General features: G+C 33.4%; 2 protein-coding genes across 2 annotated transcripts; both read left to right on the top strand.

Annotated features, from left to right (window-relative positions):
• Window positions 1–642: 642 nt before the first annotated feature.
• LOC127867578 (uncharacterized) lies at window positions 643–8,703 on the top strand. The gene is made up of 4 exons (XM_052408851.1): window positions 643–788; window positions 6,049–6,158; window positions 7,290–7,427; window positions 7,642–8,703. The coding sequence occupies exons 1-4, from the start codon at window positions 773–775 to the stop codon at window positions 7,846–7,848; spliced, it is 471 nt and encodes a 156-aa protein (XP_052264811.1). The 5' UTR covers window positions 643–772; the 3' UTR covers window positions 7,849–8,703.
• A 2,203-nt stretch (window positions 8,704–10,906) lies between these two features.
• On the top strand, window positions 10,907–13,179 carry LOC127870306 (uncharacterized). Its single transcript, XM_052412941.1, has 4 exons — window positions 10,907–11,059; window positions 12,334–12,434; window positions 12,553–12,687; window positions 12,948–13,179. Exons 1-4 carry the CDS (start codon window positions 11,044–11,046, stop codon window positions 13,005–13,007), a joined length of 312 nt encoding a protein of 103 aa, XP_052268901.1. The 5' UTR covers window positions 10,907–11,043; the 3' UTR covers window positions 13,008–13,179.
• Window positions 13,180–15,032: the final 1,853 nt, after the last annotated feature.

Raw genomic sequence — 15,032 nt, 5'->3', positions numbered from 1 at the left:
AAAAGTTTATAGCCCTCACATATGAAAATGAGCATTTATTATATATATGTGAGTATACAACAACAGCAACATTCATTTATTTATCTATAAAGCATATACAGGTTCATAGCCCTCACATTTGAAAATTAATTTTATATTTGCAAGTGATGGCCAAAACACACAAGGTACACATTCCTAGCATGATAATGTTTCAATTTTACCATTAACATCAAGATAATTTATTGATTACTGATTAAATATATAATTACGAATCGAGATGATGTAAAATTTATTTGCTTCGTAAATAAATTTCGCAGTACTTATCATTTCAGTTTTACTTTTGCTGGACATTAATCTTTATTAATTTATTTATTGTTGGCCATCTGCAATAGTGCGGTTTAAAAAGTATTCAACAAGTATACACACAACTATTCTTCCTAGGCGTGGGTCCAACATAATTTTCACAATCGTCCTAGAAAAATAAGGAAAAGCACCTCTATTAAAAGGAATTCTAACACGAATACAACGAACCCTTTTCAGGCGCCAACTCATGTTGGCGTCGGGGCAAATCCCCCGCCCCTCCTTCGCTACGCCTCTGTGCGATGTATAACCCCACTTTTTTGGTGACCTCTTACTGGTATTAACGTGTTCCGTGTTAATTCAGCGTTGATGTTAGAAAATACTCGAAGCGTATCTCAAACCAGCCTGAATCGGAATCGGAATTGATGTATGAGAACCAGGAAGTTTAAGACATTAAACGTGTTTTAGTCAGTCGTTTCATTCTAATTATACAATGGCCGACAGAAGAGGTAAGTCAAAAACGCATTATTGTGATGTATATATGCATAGTTTGTAAAATACTTGTAATTAACTTCTTTTCATTATTAAACGTCTAGAGGATTAACATAGTATATATATTTTTTAAATATTATTCATGGTTTTAAAGATTGTTTTATTTTTTTGAGTGTACAGATCTAAATATCATCTACACGCGATCGTTAAATATATAGCATAGTAAGTATGCGTAATGTTAAGCTGCGTTGAACACTTTAATTATTTTGCAAACAAAGTGTATATCTCACGCAAGTTTTATGCAAGTTTTATGCAAAAACAAAACGTTTTCGTCGCTCGATAATTTTTATCCTATGAATCATGTTTCAGAAATGTTTGTTGTTGGTTACAATTGAATGCACATTTTGATTTTTAGAACACGTAATTATTTGTACCAAGGTCACATAAGATTTAATTTGAAACCGCGCGTCTTTGAAGTAATACCCCTACAAGTACACAATACATACCCGTAGCCGGGGGAGGGGGTGCGTTGGGTGCACCCAATCTTTTTTGACGAGTAAAAAAATTGTACTATAAGTTGCAACCAACTTTATTTGAGGAAAAAAAGGGTTATTTATTTTTTCCAGGAACCCAGTGAGTCTTCGTATTTAAGCGTTAAAATAATGTTGTCTTCAATATGCAACCGACAGGTTACCATACAATTAATTTCTCGATTAAGTCATTCCCAAGATAGCGCGTGATTTTTATTTACAATTTTTTTTTACCGTAGAATTGTTGAAATCAACAGAAGTTTTGACAGAACAATTTGAGAAGATCTAGGAAGCCGGTCCCCGCAAAATGGAATTGGAATCTTTGTTATAAATGGATATTTGTTTTCTGTATAATGCATAATTATTAGCCTGCCACTTTAATCCGTATAAAATCGATACTTATTTATAGATATTTGATACTAAATGATTGTTATGTAATTTTTGTCATCGTTATTAATGTCTGTTAAAACCAAAACTTTAATAGATATCATAACAAAATGATGAAGCCACGACTTATAACAATTGCACAGCATTTTCGACAGACTGCGTTGTCTTTTTGTTATATCCCCGTACAATCATTTTCGGATACCCTAAATGGTTTTCCAGCAACACAAATATCAGCCATGATCAAGATAGGCTTATTTTGTTGTTGAATGACAAGAAAACAAATCATTTCTTCAAAGCAATGCAGCTTTTTAGTAGTTTACCAACCCCTAATGGCATCTGTTCTGTTCCACATACGTAACTTTCCACAATGTTTTAATTATGTCGAACTTGAATGTCCTACTCTCAAACAGTTGTTATAATGAATTTAAAACGTTATAACATATGATTATGTTGACGTTAATGTTTAATTTTCATCAACTGTGACGTATCTTGAGCATATAATAGGCAAATAAGTACATCTTTTTTCTTCGAAGTCCTGGTATACATTGTTAAGGACTTTGAGACCAAAGGGCCAGTAGTTTGTGGTTATTGAAACCTTAAGTGTTATATTTTTCTGAAATTCGTTTAGAAAAAGATAACTTATTTGTTAAAATAGTTTTAAAAAAATAAGGTAACCAGTAATACCATTTTGATTTCTGTTGATTATTGATGCAGATTAGAGAAGACCCAGTTTTGTTAATCAGTGTTTGTTGTACAAAGCACTATTAGCACGTTTAGAGCAATGCTAACCCTCTGGTACTATCCATAGCAGCAGACAAAATATTGTTTAGAAAAAAAGTCAAATATTTCCATTTAATTAGCTCGATTTATAAATGGTAGAATGTTGGAATGGTGAAACACACCAATGTTATCAAGATTCCAAGATTCCAATAAATAATGATATTTTATACCGTTCTTATTGTTTGATTTAACATTCTATAAATTTGTTGTTGCATATGTAAACAAAGTGTGTGCGCGCATACTAGTGTCGGGTTAAACACCGCATAAAATGATGTATATTCGTGACTGATCAAAAAAGGTGGTTATTGAAAAACGTGGTGGGGAATACATGTATGTTATATCATATTCATCTCGATCAGTCACTGAGTATGGTCAATGAAAGTGAAATTTCATATAAAAATGCTCTATAACTTCAGTCTCTAAATACAGTTAAAAAGTGACCAGAATGAAGTAGTTTACGTTTCATTTTCAAAACTTTCTTGGGGGAGGACCTCCAAAGCCCCCGATTGCAGGAGGGGGACATCCCCTCCTGCACATACCCCCTTCGCCACTTCGTTGCTCAATAACAATCGTCGATGGCAAAATTCGCACCCCCCTTTTCAAAACCCTGGCCACGGGCCTGCAATAGCAGCAATTATACAATTCGCCCTAAGGATGATGTTGAAAATCACGTTTCTTGTCGATCCTAGAGTACTTCTTTGCTCAAATCGTAAGGCTTTACCTAGCTGTGAAGCATAATATTTTTAAGCAATATCAATTAACTATGTTGGTTATTGATCATTCAATTATTTCCGGCATTCTTTCCCTTTCTAATAATTCATATATGCAATTTAATAGTGGAAAGCAGGTCAGTTAGCCTTCAGAAGGTTTAATTTACAGCGAAACATCGAACACAGTTTGAAATAATAAATGTCAATGGATCTTCATCATGCTTATTCTTTATAATCTTATAAATTCGAGATGAAGTTGTTTCCCTACAATCGTTTCAGAAGGTTACAATGAAGCAACACGTAACAAATAAATTCTAATCAACATGCATAGTTTATTGTTTATTTTTTTTAATTCAATTTGGAACGATTAATGGAGTTTGACATTAACATTATAATACTAGTTAATCTCTAATAACGGTTTACACCTCAAATTATTTTACATTACAAGTCTAAAGCAATCACTGAACATTTCTCATTTGTATCTGTGTGTGTAGTATTCGAACTAAGCATGTTAAGCAAAAGGTAACATTTGAAAAAAGTGCAACTGTGCAATGAGTGCGTTGATTCCACTTACAGAACCTGGATATAAGGATGACATATTAAATTTACAATCGATCAGTTGCCTATACAGAACAGGGCTGCTATCGAAAAGGTTTATTGGTGTTGTCACAACAATAATATTATCGGTATTGTGATAGAAACTGCGAGTGTTGTAGTTGTATGTTATCATAATAATTTTAATTTTGATTATGTCAATCTTCGATTTATATGTTAACAATAATAAATATGCAGCTTACGCTATTTGAAAATAATGATGCTAAGACTTAATATCATTTATTTGTTTGTATGTTGGCTTTTTATTGTTAATAACAATTCAACGTAGGTAAAATATACTTATATTATTTGTGATTTATTATGGACTAAAAGTAAGGATTGTCATCCCTTAAACCGCTTAAAACCGCCAATGTATTTCATTGACTCATTCTAATGCGTTTACACCAGTTTTGATAATGTTTTAAGCTGAGTGTCACGTTGTTGGTTTTATATTTAGAAAGACATACATGTAGTGTTTTCGGACTTAAAAGAACATGGCCTTCTTACTAAAATTTACATGTGTTTTTACATTAAAAAGAATAATAACATAATATTACGTAACAAGTTATCCAAAAAACATACACATACAACTAAACACAATATATGTCAAGAACACGTAAGTTCTATCAAGGGCTAATACAATCTATTTAACTGTATTATTTAGGATAGTATTTCATATAACTAAAGCTGCTTTTATGCATTGTATGATGCTGACGTTCCTAAAAACAATTGCTTGTTAGTTTTCAATGAACTATATCTTTCTTCTCTCAAAGTTTGAAATTATTAATGGAACGACCGTTGTATACGTTTGTTTCTAGAATGTTCAATAGACACAGCTGGTTTTGTTGGTAATTCGATTTATCAGTACTGTTGATTTCGCTATTGTTGACGTCATCGGGTCATCGCTTCTGAATTTCGTCATTTGATTTGATTTTAATGTTTCATCTATACATACATAAGTCATCTGAAATATATCGTTAAATGTTATCAAAATTTTCTCTCTGATGGGCGTTGTTCTATTAATGTTTTTTTAAGCTTCGTTTCATTTATTTGAATAGTATACGCCTGTATAGATCATACAGCTTTTTATCATTGCTAGAATAATTTTCGTTTTTATAAATTATCGTGGCAGTCTATACAGTTATTCTTTTTTGGTATTACATTAATTTTCATTAACAGTTATTTGTATAGTACATTACAGTCACATAAACAATAAATCTATGTAATATGGATCTTTTACACCCAATAATGCTGCTTCTTCATGTATTTCTACGATGATGATCTGACTTATTAACTATATGATGCTATATTCTAAATGTTTTTGTAAAACTAAGGAATGTAGTTGATACTTAATAAAATCTTAATAATAAAAGGGAATTAGAACGCTTAAAATTTAACTAAAATTTAATGACTAAATGGAAGGAAGGATACCAGAGCAACAGAGTTACAATACAATTTTTAGGAACGATGAAATGCAAAACTGTCTATTAAAGAACTGTTATTCATTTTAACATACCTCTCTTGTTTAAAATTGTCAACAAAGCTACATTAGAACTATCTAATACAACTTTTTACGCGCACAACGTTTGGATTTTTAACTACATAACCAAATCCATAGTTATTTAACTTGTTCTTAACATGTGTAACCCAATTTGTATAACCTTCGTTACAATCGTTTAAAGCTTGTTTCAGGCATTGGCAGCATTGTTCGTTGCTCAATATCAATTAGTCAAGAATTGCCATTTCTTTTCAGTATGCGTGTATACATGTGAAAGTGTAATGATCCACCAAAGCTTCTTGTTTTAAGTATTGTTAACACAAAAATACTGAAGAAAATAAAAACTGATATTACAATATAATTGCCTCAAATCTATATGACTTCATATAAGCAACATACAAGTTCAGTGCCGATGGGGGTTTTGTCATTAACAAGGTCGGGTGAAGAACTGACTGTGATAATGATGTTTTTTTTATCTAAATTACCGCAATTTAGCAATTTAATATAATATAAATATATGCACATTAAAAACGTATAGATACTGTTTAGGATGTTTGTCATGAATTACATCTAGGCCGAAACAGGAATCTAAAAACGCTTTAGTAATAAAATAAATAAACAATCGACACTACGCAGATGAACACAAGCAAGACAAGTAAAACACTGTTAGAGAAAATATCGCAAAAAAAAATGTCAACACATTCTAAAAAAGACATATTCACTCACAGGACTCATTGAGATTTAAATATGTTTATTTTTTTCTGTTGCTGGTGTGTAGAATCCGACGAACCTCTACTGTGTGCAGATTACCCCGCTAATCCGCCGCATGTTCCCCTTACCAGGACAACTAGCCCAAACCAACATAATGTGCTGTACGAAACACAGAGGGTACGTATTTAAAAAAAAGCCTTTTGAGTTACATATTTGGTAATATCGCCAGGTATGGTTCATATATCTTGTAGGTTAAGCAATAAAAGTGTCAGATAACTGAACACTCCTTTGCTTGGTATGATCTTACCGTTATGAGCTTAATGGATCATAATACATGTTATTGTCAGGTATTAACATGTTTATAACATACTATGAACATTAATACAAATTCGTCATTGAGTTCAACAAACGCATTAGAGTTAAAATTCGCCCGTCGATTAGAGAATTGAACCACGCTACGTAGAACATCACAAGGAGCGGCAATTGTCAAAACACATTGTATAACAAAAAATATTTTCGCGTTTTTTCCTGATAATTTTTTAATATTCAAAAGGCTATTAGTAGACGTTAAAGAAGTACTTATATAGCCAGAATATACAGCAAACAAACGTTTTAGAAGCTGATATATAATCAACATATCAGGTAAAGCAAATGACAGAAAACAATTATTTCTTGAAATTATTTTTGTTGGACATAATTGTGTAAACGTTATAGCCCAATTTTGCTAAAATATTCAAATAGCATACAATGTTTAAAACGTGGTCAGTTCCTAATTAATTTTCAAATAAGATTCCCTCGCATTTGGGTAAAAACGTCAAATAATGTTTGCCACTCGGTGTTTAATTATGTATAATTGGCTTGTCTCTTCCTTTATATTATGTTCATTTGTTAATTTCCGTTGTTATTGTGACTCACGCTCTTATGCTGACGTTCCCGTCGGAAGTGTTGCACGCGGTACCATCGAGTGTTTCAAGGCATATTAATATATTATCTTCTATAGTTCAGGAGGGAATACAACAAACAGCCAGAGAGAGAGAAAGAGATTACTTTCGTTTCTTGTTTCGCGCGGCCCATGTTTCGTGTAGATAAAATACTTGGTGGACCTTGGAAAGAGTTCGTTTAAAATAGCAAACATAAAATTTAATGACATGTTCGTCGACTTGTGTGCGTATTTTTGCATCGCATTACGCTACACACAGTAAACTATATTGTAGCAGAATTGTTAATACCGCCGACTGAATAAAGAACGATTTAAAGGAATAATTTTAATGCAAATAAAAGTCAGCTTGTTTTATGTTTTATTCCTAGACAGCAGTTAATCAGCAACCCTGGCACGAATGTCACGTGATTCCAGCTCGACCTGAAGATTACACTGTAGCAGCTGTATTGGCGTGTATTTTCTGCTTCACTCCAGTCGGTCTTTTGGCCATTTTCAACGCTATGCAGGTATATTAGAAGTTTGCTTTAAATTATAGCAATATAGAAGGCCGCTTTCAAATGTAATGGTTACTTGAGTTACTTAGGTATTCGTTGATATAAAGTATGTTATTTCAAAATATCGATACAATGGTCAGTTATGCAAATACGAATTAGTAAATTTAATGTCTCATCAGTTATTGAATGTACTTGCGTCTTTCGCATATGTTCTCCTGTATTTCAGTCCAAGACGATGGCCAATATCGGACAGTACAGGGAGGCAGAACGCCACTCCCGCCTCGCCAAAAGGCTGGCTATCGCCAGTCTCGCGATTGGCATCACACTGCTTTGTATGTATGTCGTGGTTATCGTGCGAGCTGTAATTGTCATCGGTGATGCTGTAAATATGGCACAACTCGGTTCTACCCCAAGCAGTGGATTCTACGGCTAGTGGTTTACTGCGGATACTACGATAGCGGTATATAGTGACCACTATCACAGGAACTAAACTCAACCCCTCTTATTTTGCTGTCGTGTGTTTTGTTTGACATTCGTTAAACTATTTTCTTATCAATCAAAATCTTAAACGATACATTGACTATTCTAAACTCATAGCTTACATGTCTTGTTTTTTGTAAATATTTGTATTGTTGTCAATTCCATACAGACTTAACAATTCACATTTCTTTTGTAAAATATTCATTGTGCTTTCGCTCGCCAAACTATGGCATTCATGTTTGTTGTTTTGGTTGTGTCTTTGTTTTTACCTTACTTTTTAGCACGTTTTAAAATTTCATTTGGTATATCTAATTTTTGGGTATGCTTCGATGTTACCGTAAGATAAGTTATAAAACGCGAATAACTTCCTCTGACATGAAACTAATCACTTAACACGCTTTTCTACATATGCGTTTATTGTGTACATTATTTTCTATGCAAGCATTCCACTAACGATCTGTTTACAAGTCAATAAATAGAAGGTGTGCTCCTGGTCCGTTGTCATATATTTTTACTGCAATGAGATACTGTACCGTAGGCTGTCTATACTGACTTAGCGATGAACACCTACTCACCTTATCGTTACACGCTAGCGTGTCAATATTTTAATAGTGTCTTTGTTTGTAAAGTGATTCATTCACTTAACAATTTACAACGCTATGGTTATTCCGGATTACGTTTGACTAATACATTACTTTTGACCTAATTAATTAGTTACTTTTAGTCATTAATATTGGAAATCTAGGTGAGCAAATTTTTCGGGTTCCTTCACGTTTTACAAAGAATAAATTCGACTTTCTCAAATAAATATTGGCTGCTTTAATTTTTTGAAATCAACATGAGTTTCATTTTCCTTCACAATTGCCATGGCTTAATGTTATGTTAATTGCTTAAAGTGACAAGAACAAAATGAAAGGTTTCCTTATTAGTATATGCTTAGTCTTAATAATGCAATAACATTAAGTTTCTACTAGGCGTGATAAAAATGTTGAATTTATAAAAAAAGGTTTTTAAATAAAATGAGATCACTTTCAAATTTTGACAAAATGCATTACAATTATCACTCAAAATAACCTCAGGTAACGGAACGGAACTAACATTAAATTTCTACTAGGCGTGATAAAAAAATGTTGAATTTATAAAATAAGGTTTTCAATAAAATGATATCACTTTCAAATTTTGACAATATGCATTACAATTTATTACTCAAAATAACCTTAGGCAACGGAACCGTCGAATCAGAGAATGAAAATTCATTACACTTTATCAAAGATATGTTAACCCAACCTATTGAATTAAAAAACGCCGAAGTATGTGTATATATTGACAACATAATTATAGTGACGAACTACTTTGTTTGCAACTTTGCCTCGACCTCCGCGATGGACAAATTTTAATCGTGGAAAGTTTGTTGCATTGAATATGCTACACATCAGTTATTTGTGCATTTAGTGTTAGGAAACAGGTGTTGAACTTATACGAAATCGATTATATTAGCATGTAATTATAAGCAACGGGTTTGCACGCCAAAAATTGCTGGAGCGGCTTACCGATGTTGAACCCGTGCCACATATTGCGATATTTTCCCCAAAATTCCAGCGGTGCCGACGGTATTGCGATATAGCCGTAAATTACAAACATCACATTTATATCATCGAAAAGGGAATTCATTTACCTACAATTTAGGTAGGGTATTTTGCGCAAGAAATTCATATGGGGGCAAAAATAAGCACAAAATCAACCCTCCCCCCAATTTTTTATATAAATAAATTCAGCCCCTGGCTACCCTCTCGGCAGTCGATATGAGTGGTAGAACCGCATCTAATTCGTTGTATTATAGCAGTGTATATGCCCATTCTACCACACGAGTTAACTTTTGCGAATTTATGTCCATTTGCGATCGGTGTCCACGTCATCCACGATCGCACTTTCAGTAGGCTTGTTCAAGACAGCGCAGACCGGAAAAGAACAATGCGTCTGAGATATTGAGCTTAACGCGTAGCCGGTGTGCACTTCGAGATCCTGTGTTGATGCCTTCCAGACAGACATCCAGAGAAACATTGACAACAATTGCAAGACGACGCTCGTGACAGTAAGTCGACGACCCACTTCGTGGTAAATTTTAAACGGATTGATCTCATTCATTGAAGTCGACAAATTTAAGAAGACCAGCCACGGCTAGACGACGACCACTGAAAGCGGATGTGCGTTTTGCATGGTAACGCTGACATGCAACTGCGGCATATCAACGTCATTCGCCACCAACTTCATTTCGCCGCGTAGGAGGAGCTACAAGAACGACGACGGGACAACCAACACAACGAAAAAAAAGATACATCTATCAAACCGTCATCTTCTAAAAAAAAGAATAAACAAGGTAAATTATACGCATCACTTACCCATCACCGAGAATCAAGAAGACACCATCAAAGCGGCAGAATGTAACTTTGACAATGTTACCCGGGAGTACATTCAATCGGAGAAAGTTGTCCAGCCATATGAATAGTAACTTATGTTTGAACATGATTCTTTTGCGCTTGATTATGAACACAGCTTTTGTATAGACATCCAAAACAACAAATTCTGACAAGAGTAGAAACATTTATATTTAAACTTATAACCATCATCAAATAAATAAATAATATTGATGAAACATTCGTTTATATTGTTATAACGAATAGACATTACATGCCATATTGATATTGTATTATGATTTGCAACACAAATTTGATTAAACGATCCATTTCAAACACAGTAGGTTAGTTATTATATGATCAACAGTTAATTAAATTATATTGTGATAGTATTATAATTTGAAAGGAATTTTTGCATAAACACGATCAACGAAATATAAATACAATTAATAATAACAGTACAGAAAATGTCAACAAATGATAATTTAACAATATAGTTTTAGATTTTGTTAACTTCCGGGTAACTATAAAAAGAAATATCGTCCAAAATCTTCCTTGTCATAACCAATTTGGTTCACACACACACAGCTTGATTGATGGAATTTTAGATAACAAAGAATACTAGACTTTGCATTATTAGTTTAAAATAAAATTTGTTTCCTTTCGACGCGGGTTACACGTGTCGTGTGAAAAACAGGTTACGATAACTGTACTATTGACATTCCTTATATACAATGGCAGACGCAAAAGGTGAGTCGAATACGTTTTTACGGTTCGGTTAGATTATCAAATGATTATGGGATAATAGTTAACGTTTTCATATTTTCTTAAATGTATGAGCGTAAACACACTATTTAATGTTTCTGTTATTCATCGTGATTGTTGTGTAGATTCTATAGAAAACAAATGTGGAATTCCTACGTGTGACTCGTGTGCTAACGTTAAAATATTAACTCGTTGTCGTAGTGAAAATAAAACATGTGCTAGTAAGATTAGCAACTATGCTCAGCCCCTAAATAACTTTAACAGTTATTGTCCCCTACCGGTTTCACCGGAGGAGACTTATGGGTTGCGCTCTGTCCGTCAGTCCGTCCGTCCATCCGTCCATCCGTCAGTCCGTCAGTCAGTCACACTTTTCTGGATCCTGCGATAACTTTAAAAGCTCTTACTATTTTTTCATGAAATTTGAAACATGGATAGATGGCAATATGGACATTATGCACGTCATTTAATTTTGTTCTTACGTCAAAAATTCTGGTTGCTATGGCAACAAATAGACTAGAAATACTGCTGAAAATGGTGGTTTTCTGGATCCTGCAATAACTTAAAAGTTCTTTATATATATTTTCATGAAACTAGAACCATGGATATATGACAATATGGACCTTATGCACGTCATTTCATGTTGTTCCTACGTCAAAAATTATGGTTGCTATGGCAACAAATATTTAAAAAAATCTGACAATGGTGGAATTTCTGACAATGGTGGAGCCGGTATGCGACAAATATTGCTTGGCTATAGTCTTGTTTTATATGAGTGTCTTTTTGATACCAATTATGTGTACGTAATGTTTAGTATTGTCTTCTCATTATCTGAACTGATTCACATGTTGTTGTTTTTCATAAGATAACACCATTTTGAAATTTGGGTTTTATAATGTGATACTAGATTATTTTGCGTGAAACCTACATGTTATACAAACTGAATTTACATATGCCCATTGTGGCTAGTATAGACTTTCCGATTATGGTAAGGCTACTGAAAAATATGATGTTAATCAAAGACAAGTATGGATGACAACAAATTATTTAATATTTGATCATTTAAGATGTGTTATAAGTAAAACGTATTTTTTTACATGCGTAGGTTACTTTTAGTCAACTTGAGTATCACCTTTATATATATAATTACATTAGGCTTTATATAAATAAGAAAAGGTTTAGATGAATAATTAATTCTTAGTTTCTTTGAGTATTATCCACACAAAAATTATATGATCCTGTTTTTGTTATGTAAATAAAAGACCCACCTCCAGCATATGAGGCTGTGCCCACGGAGATTCGGGAATATCACTCAAGCTATGCGCCTACAGGAAGAAAAATCCATTCTTCAAATTCTGTTGTGGTAAGTTAAAAAACAATATGTGTGTAAACATTGACGTACTTATTCATATAAATATGTTATTCAGCGAAAGTAATTTTCTGATAACATGTTTCAAAAAATATAACGATTATGTTTGCAGGTGGTAAGCCAGCCGACGCAGAACATGGTGCGCGTGGTGCAGCCCCGTTCTCCAGATTATACTGGTTTGGCAATATGTTCTTGGCTCGGCTTTTGCTGTCAATTAGGACTGGTGGCCATCATCTTTGCAACCCAGGTACACTAGTGCATATATCATTCTGACCGAGATAAATGCTCATATTCCTTGTGCATTGACATGTTATTGGATATAATAATATTCAAATACAATATGTCCATACAATTTATGGTAATCAATAAACGAATATTAAAAGTGCATAATTAATTGGTCAGTTGAAGGACATTTAACTGAGAATAAAAAAACATAAACTCAACGATTTGAAACACAATTCAATGATTAAATGTTTATTGACTGCTTGCAACATCCCTGGCTTACAGTGGGCAATACGATGCTGCCAAGTGGATTTCGAATACAACACTGAGATTCATCATTACTAGCATCATCGTTGGCATCACTTGGATCGTAGTTGTGATTATAGCCCATCGAAGGAGCCCATCGAAGCTTTTAAGCATGGCTGAAGTGCCAGTTAATGTGTTCTGTATACAGACTTGTCTGCAGATTGTTTCTTGCCGTGTATTTTGCTATTTGCACCATTAAAAATATAAATTATCACTCGAAGTGGTTGAAACACTTGCTAAAATAATAATATATGTGTATCTTATTGTTGACAAAATGTCTAATAGGGGCTATGTGCTGAATAAAAAACGGTTCCCTGACTGGCCTCATATGCAATCATACAAAACTACGACGTATGTATAGTGATATGCAACTCTATCTGCTTGTAAATGATACACATAATTTGATAAATATCGATATGAAGAACACCATCGTGGAAGTGGTTTTTTTCTGATGACCCATCAATGCAAGTTTTATTAAGTTGGGCTAGGCTGAAATATGAATAGGCTGTTTTTTATGTTGTCTATCTAAATAACACGATAGTATCGACCCCGCGTCTGTGTTATTTACACCAACAATATTGCTCGTATTTTACAAGACATAAGAGTTTAATTATAAATGAATCAAATTACCATATAATCATCTCTATGACACTTCCATACTCATCGTAGCGACGCACTTGATATCACATTGACAATGATATTAAGCACCAATCTGCGTTTGATGTGTTGAGATGTTTATCATACTTTATCCCATTTTCACCGCGACATTGGACGGTATAACACGTTGTGGAATATACTTGCTTGTATTCAACACTGTGGAATAATACCTGTCGCGTGCACGGACTACTTTTTAAATGACGTCATGCGTATATGCGCTAAAAATTAGGTCGATATTGTTTGGTTCATTGATCGAATTTTTAAGGTCACCCATTAGAAGAAAATGTGCATATTTTGGCAGAAATATATATATATGACATATTCACCAATAGAAATGTTGAAATAAAATATATAAATTACACGATTTTTTGTTTTGTTATTTTGTTATTTATATTTACTTTACCACTGAATGAATTTTCATAAGAAAGAAAGTCGACAAACTTAAGCTTCAAAATTATACGACCTTCAACCTTTAAATCTAGTCATATGACATAATTTTTCGCCATCCGTATAATGAATCAGCTGATTGATTGCGTCATAAAATGGCATACTTATAGCGTTCATTTTCCCCAATTTTTTGACGATTTATTATAAACGCGACTTATTTCCACATGTTTTCTACATGTACTGTATGTCGACATATCTGAATTGTCAATTGATCACATTTCTTCCTTATTTCGTGTAATGTGCATTGTTTATTACCAAAGCATGTACTTTTGACATTTAACTTAAATATTAAGAATGTACAACAAGCCATACACATATCGCACAGTTCTTGAATAATCTGCTATGTTTGCTTCCTATTTAATTCACGTTAGGCATAGAGGCTATGTAAAGTATAAGATGGTAAAAATAGCACCACACTGGAATTGGGAACGTCCCATTTTGTACACGGGTATTTCTACTCATTTATCTGTTGTGTACTGGAATGTTTTCCATTCTTTGTGTATTTATATATTAAATTATTTTCTCGTACAATAAGGGCATTTACCATAGATCAATAAACATTGTGCAAGTTTAAACATAATTATGTTTGTATGCAGAAATCTGCAAATGCAACCGAGTTTACCAACGGCTATTATAAGAATAAACTGCTCCGGTTCATTTGAACAGCAGTAATGCATTCTAAACATAGATGGTGACGTCACTACGTTATTGGTCACCTCTATACTTAGACGCATCACGCACCTCCATTTGGAGGCATTTAGGACTACGACACAAAGAAGTCCGCGGATGAAAAGAATGAAGAATTTGTTATAATTTATAAGTAAACATTCATGTTATAATTTAAATGTAAAGTATATTTTGTTCAGGTCTTTACGGTCTTATGTTAGTATCAATTAATAATTTTTCGTTAGTGTTCAACATTTCGGTCTTTATTTCACTTTTTTTAAACAGAACTTTCAC

The sequence above is a fragment of the Dreissena polymorpha genome, chromosome 2 (assembly GCF_020536995.1).
Source record: "Dreissena polymorpha isolate Duluth1 chromosome 2, UMN_Dpol_1.0, whole genome shotgun sequence".
NCBI classification, from domain to species: Eukaryota; Metazoa; Mollusca; class Bivalvia; order Myida; family Dreissenidae; genus Dreissena; species Dreissena polymorpha.
This window is presented reverse-complemented; position numbering and strand designations above follow the sequence as displayed.

What these genes read in the sequence shown, in the direction of transcription:
- LOC127867578 (XM_052408851.1), top strand. An exon ending in TGCTGTACGAAACACAGAGG is followed by an intron (nt 6,159 to 7,289) that starts GTACGTATTTAA and finishes TTTTATTCCTAG; the next exon opens with ACAGCAGTTAATCAGCAACC. An exon ending in CCATTTTCAACGCTATGCAG is followed by an intron (nt 7,428 to 7,641) that starts GTATATTAGAAG and finishes CCTGTATTTCAG; the next exon opens with TCCAAGACGATGGCCAATAT.
- LOC127870306 (XM_052412941.1), top strand. An exon ending in ATTCTTCAAATTCTGTTGTG is followed by an intron (nt 12,435 to 12,552) that starts GTAAGTTAAAAA and finishes TTATGTTTGCAG; the next exon opens with GTGGTAAGCCAGCCGACGCA. An exon ending in CCATCATCTTTGCAACCCAG is followed by an intron (nt 12,688 to 12,947) that starts GTACACTAGTGC and finishes CCTGGCTTACAG; the next exon opens with TGGGCAATACGATGCTGCCA.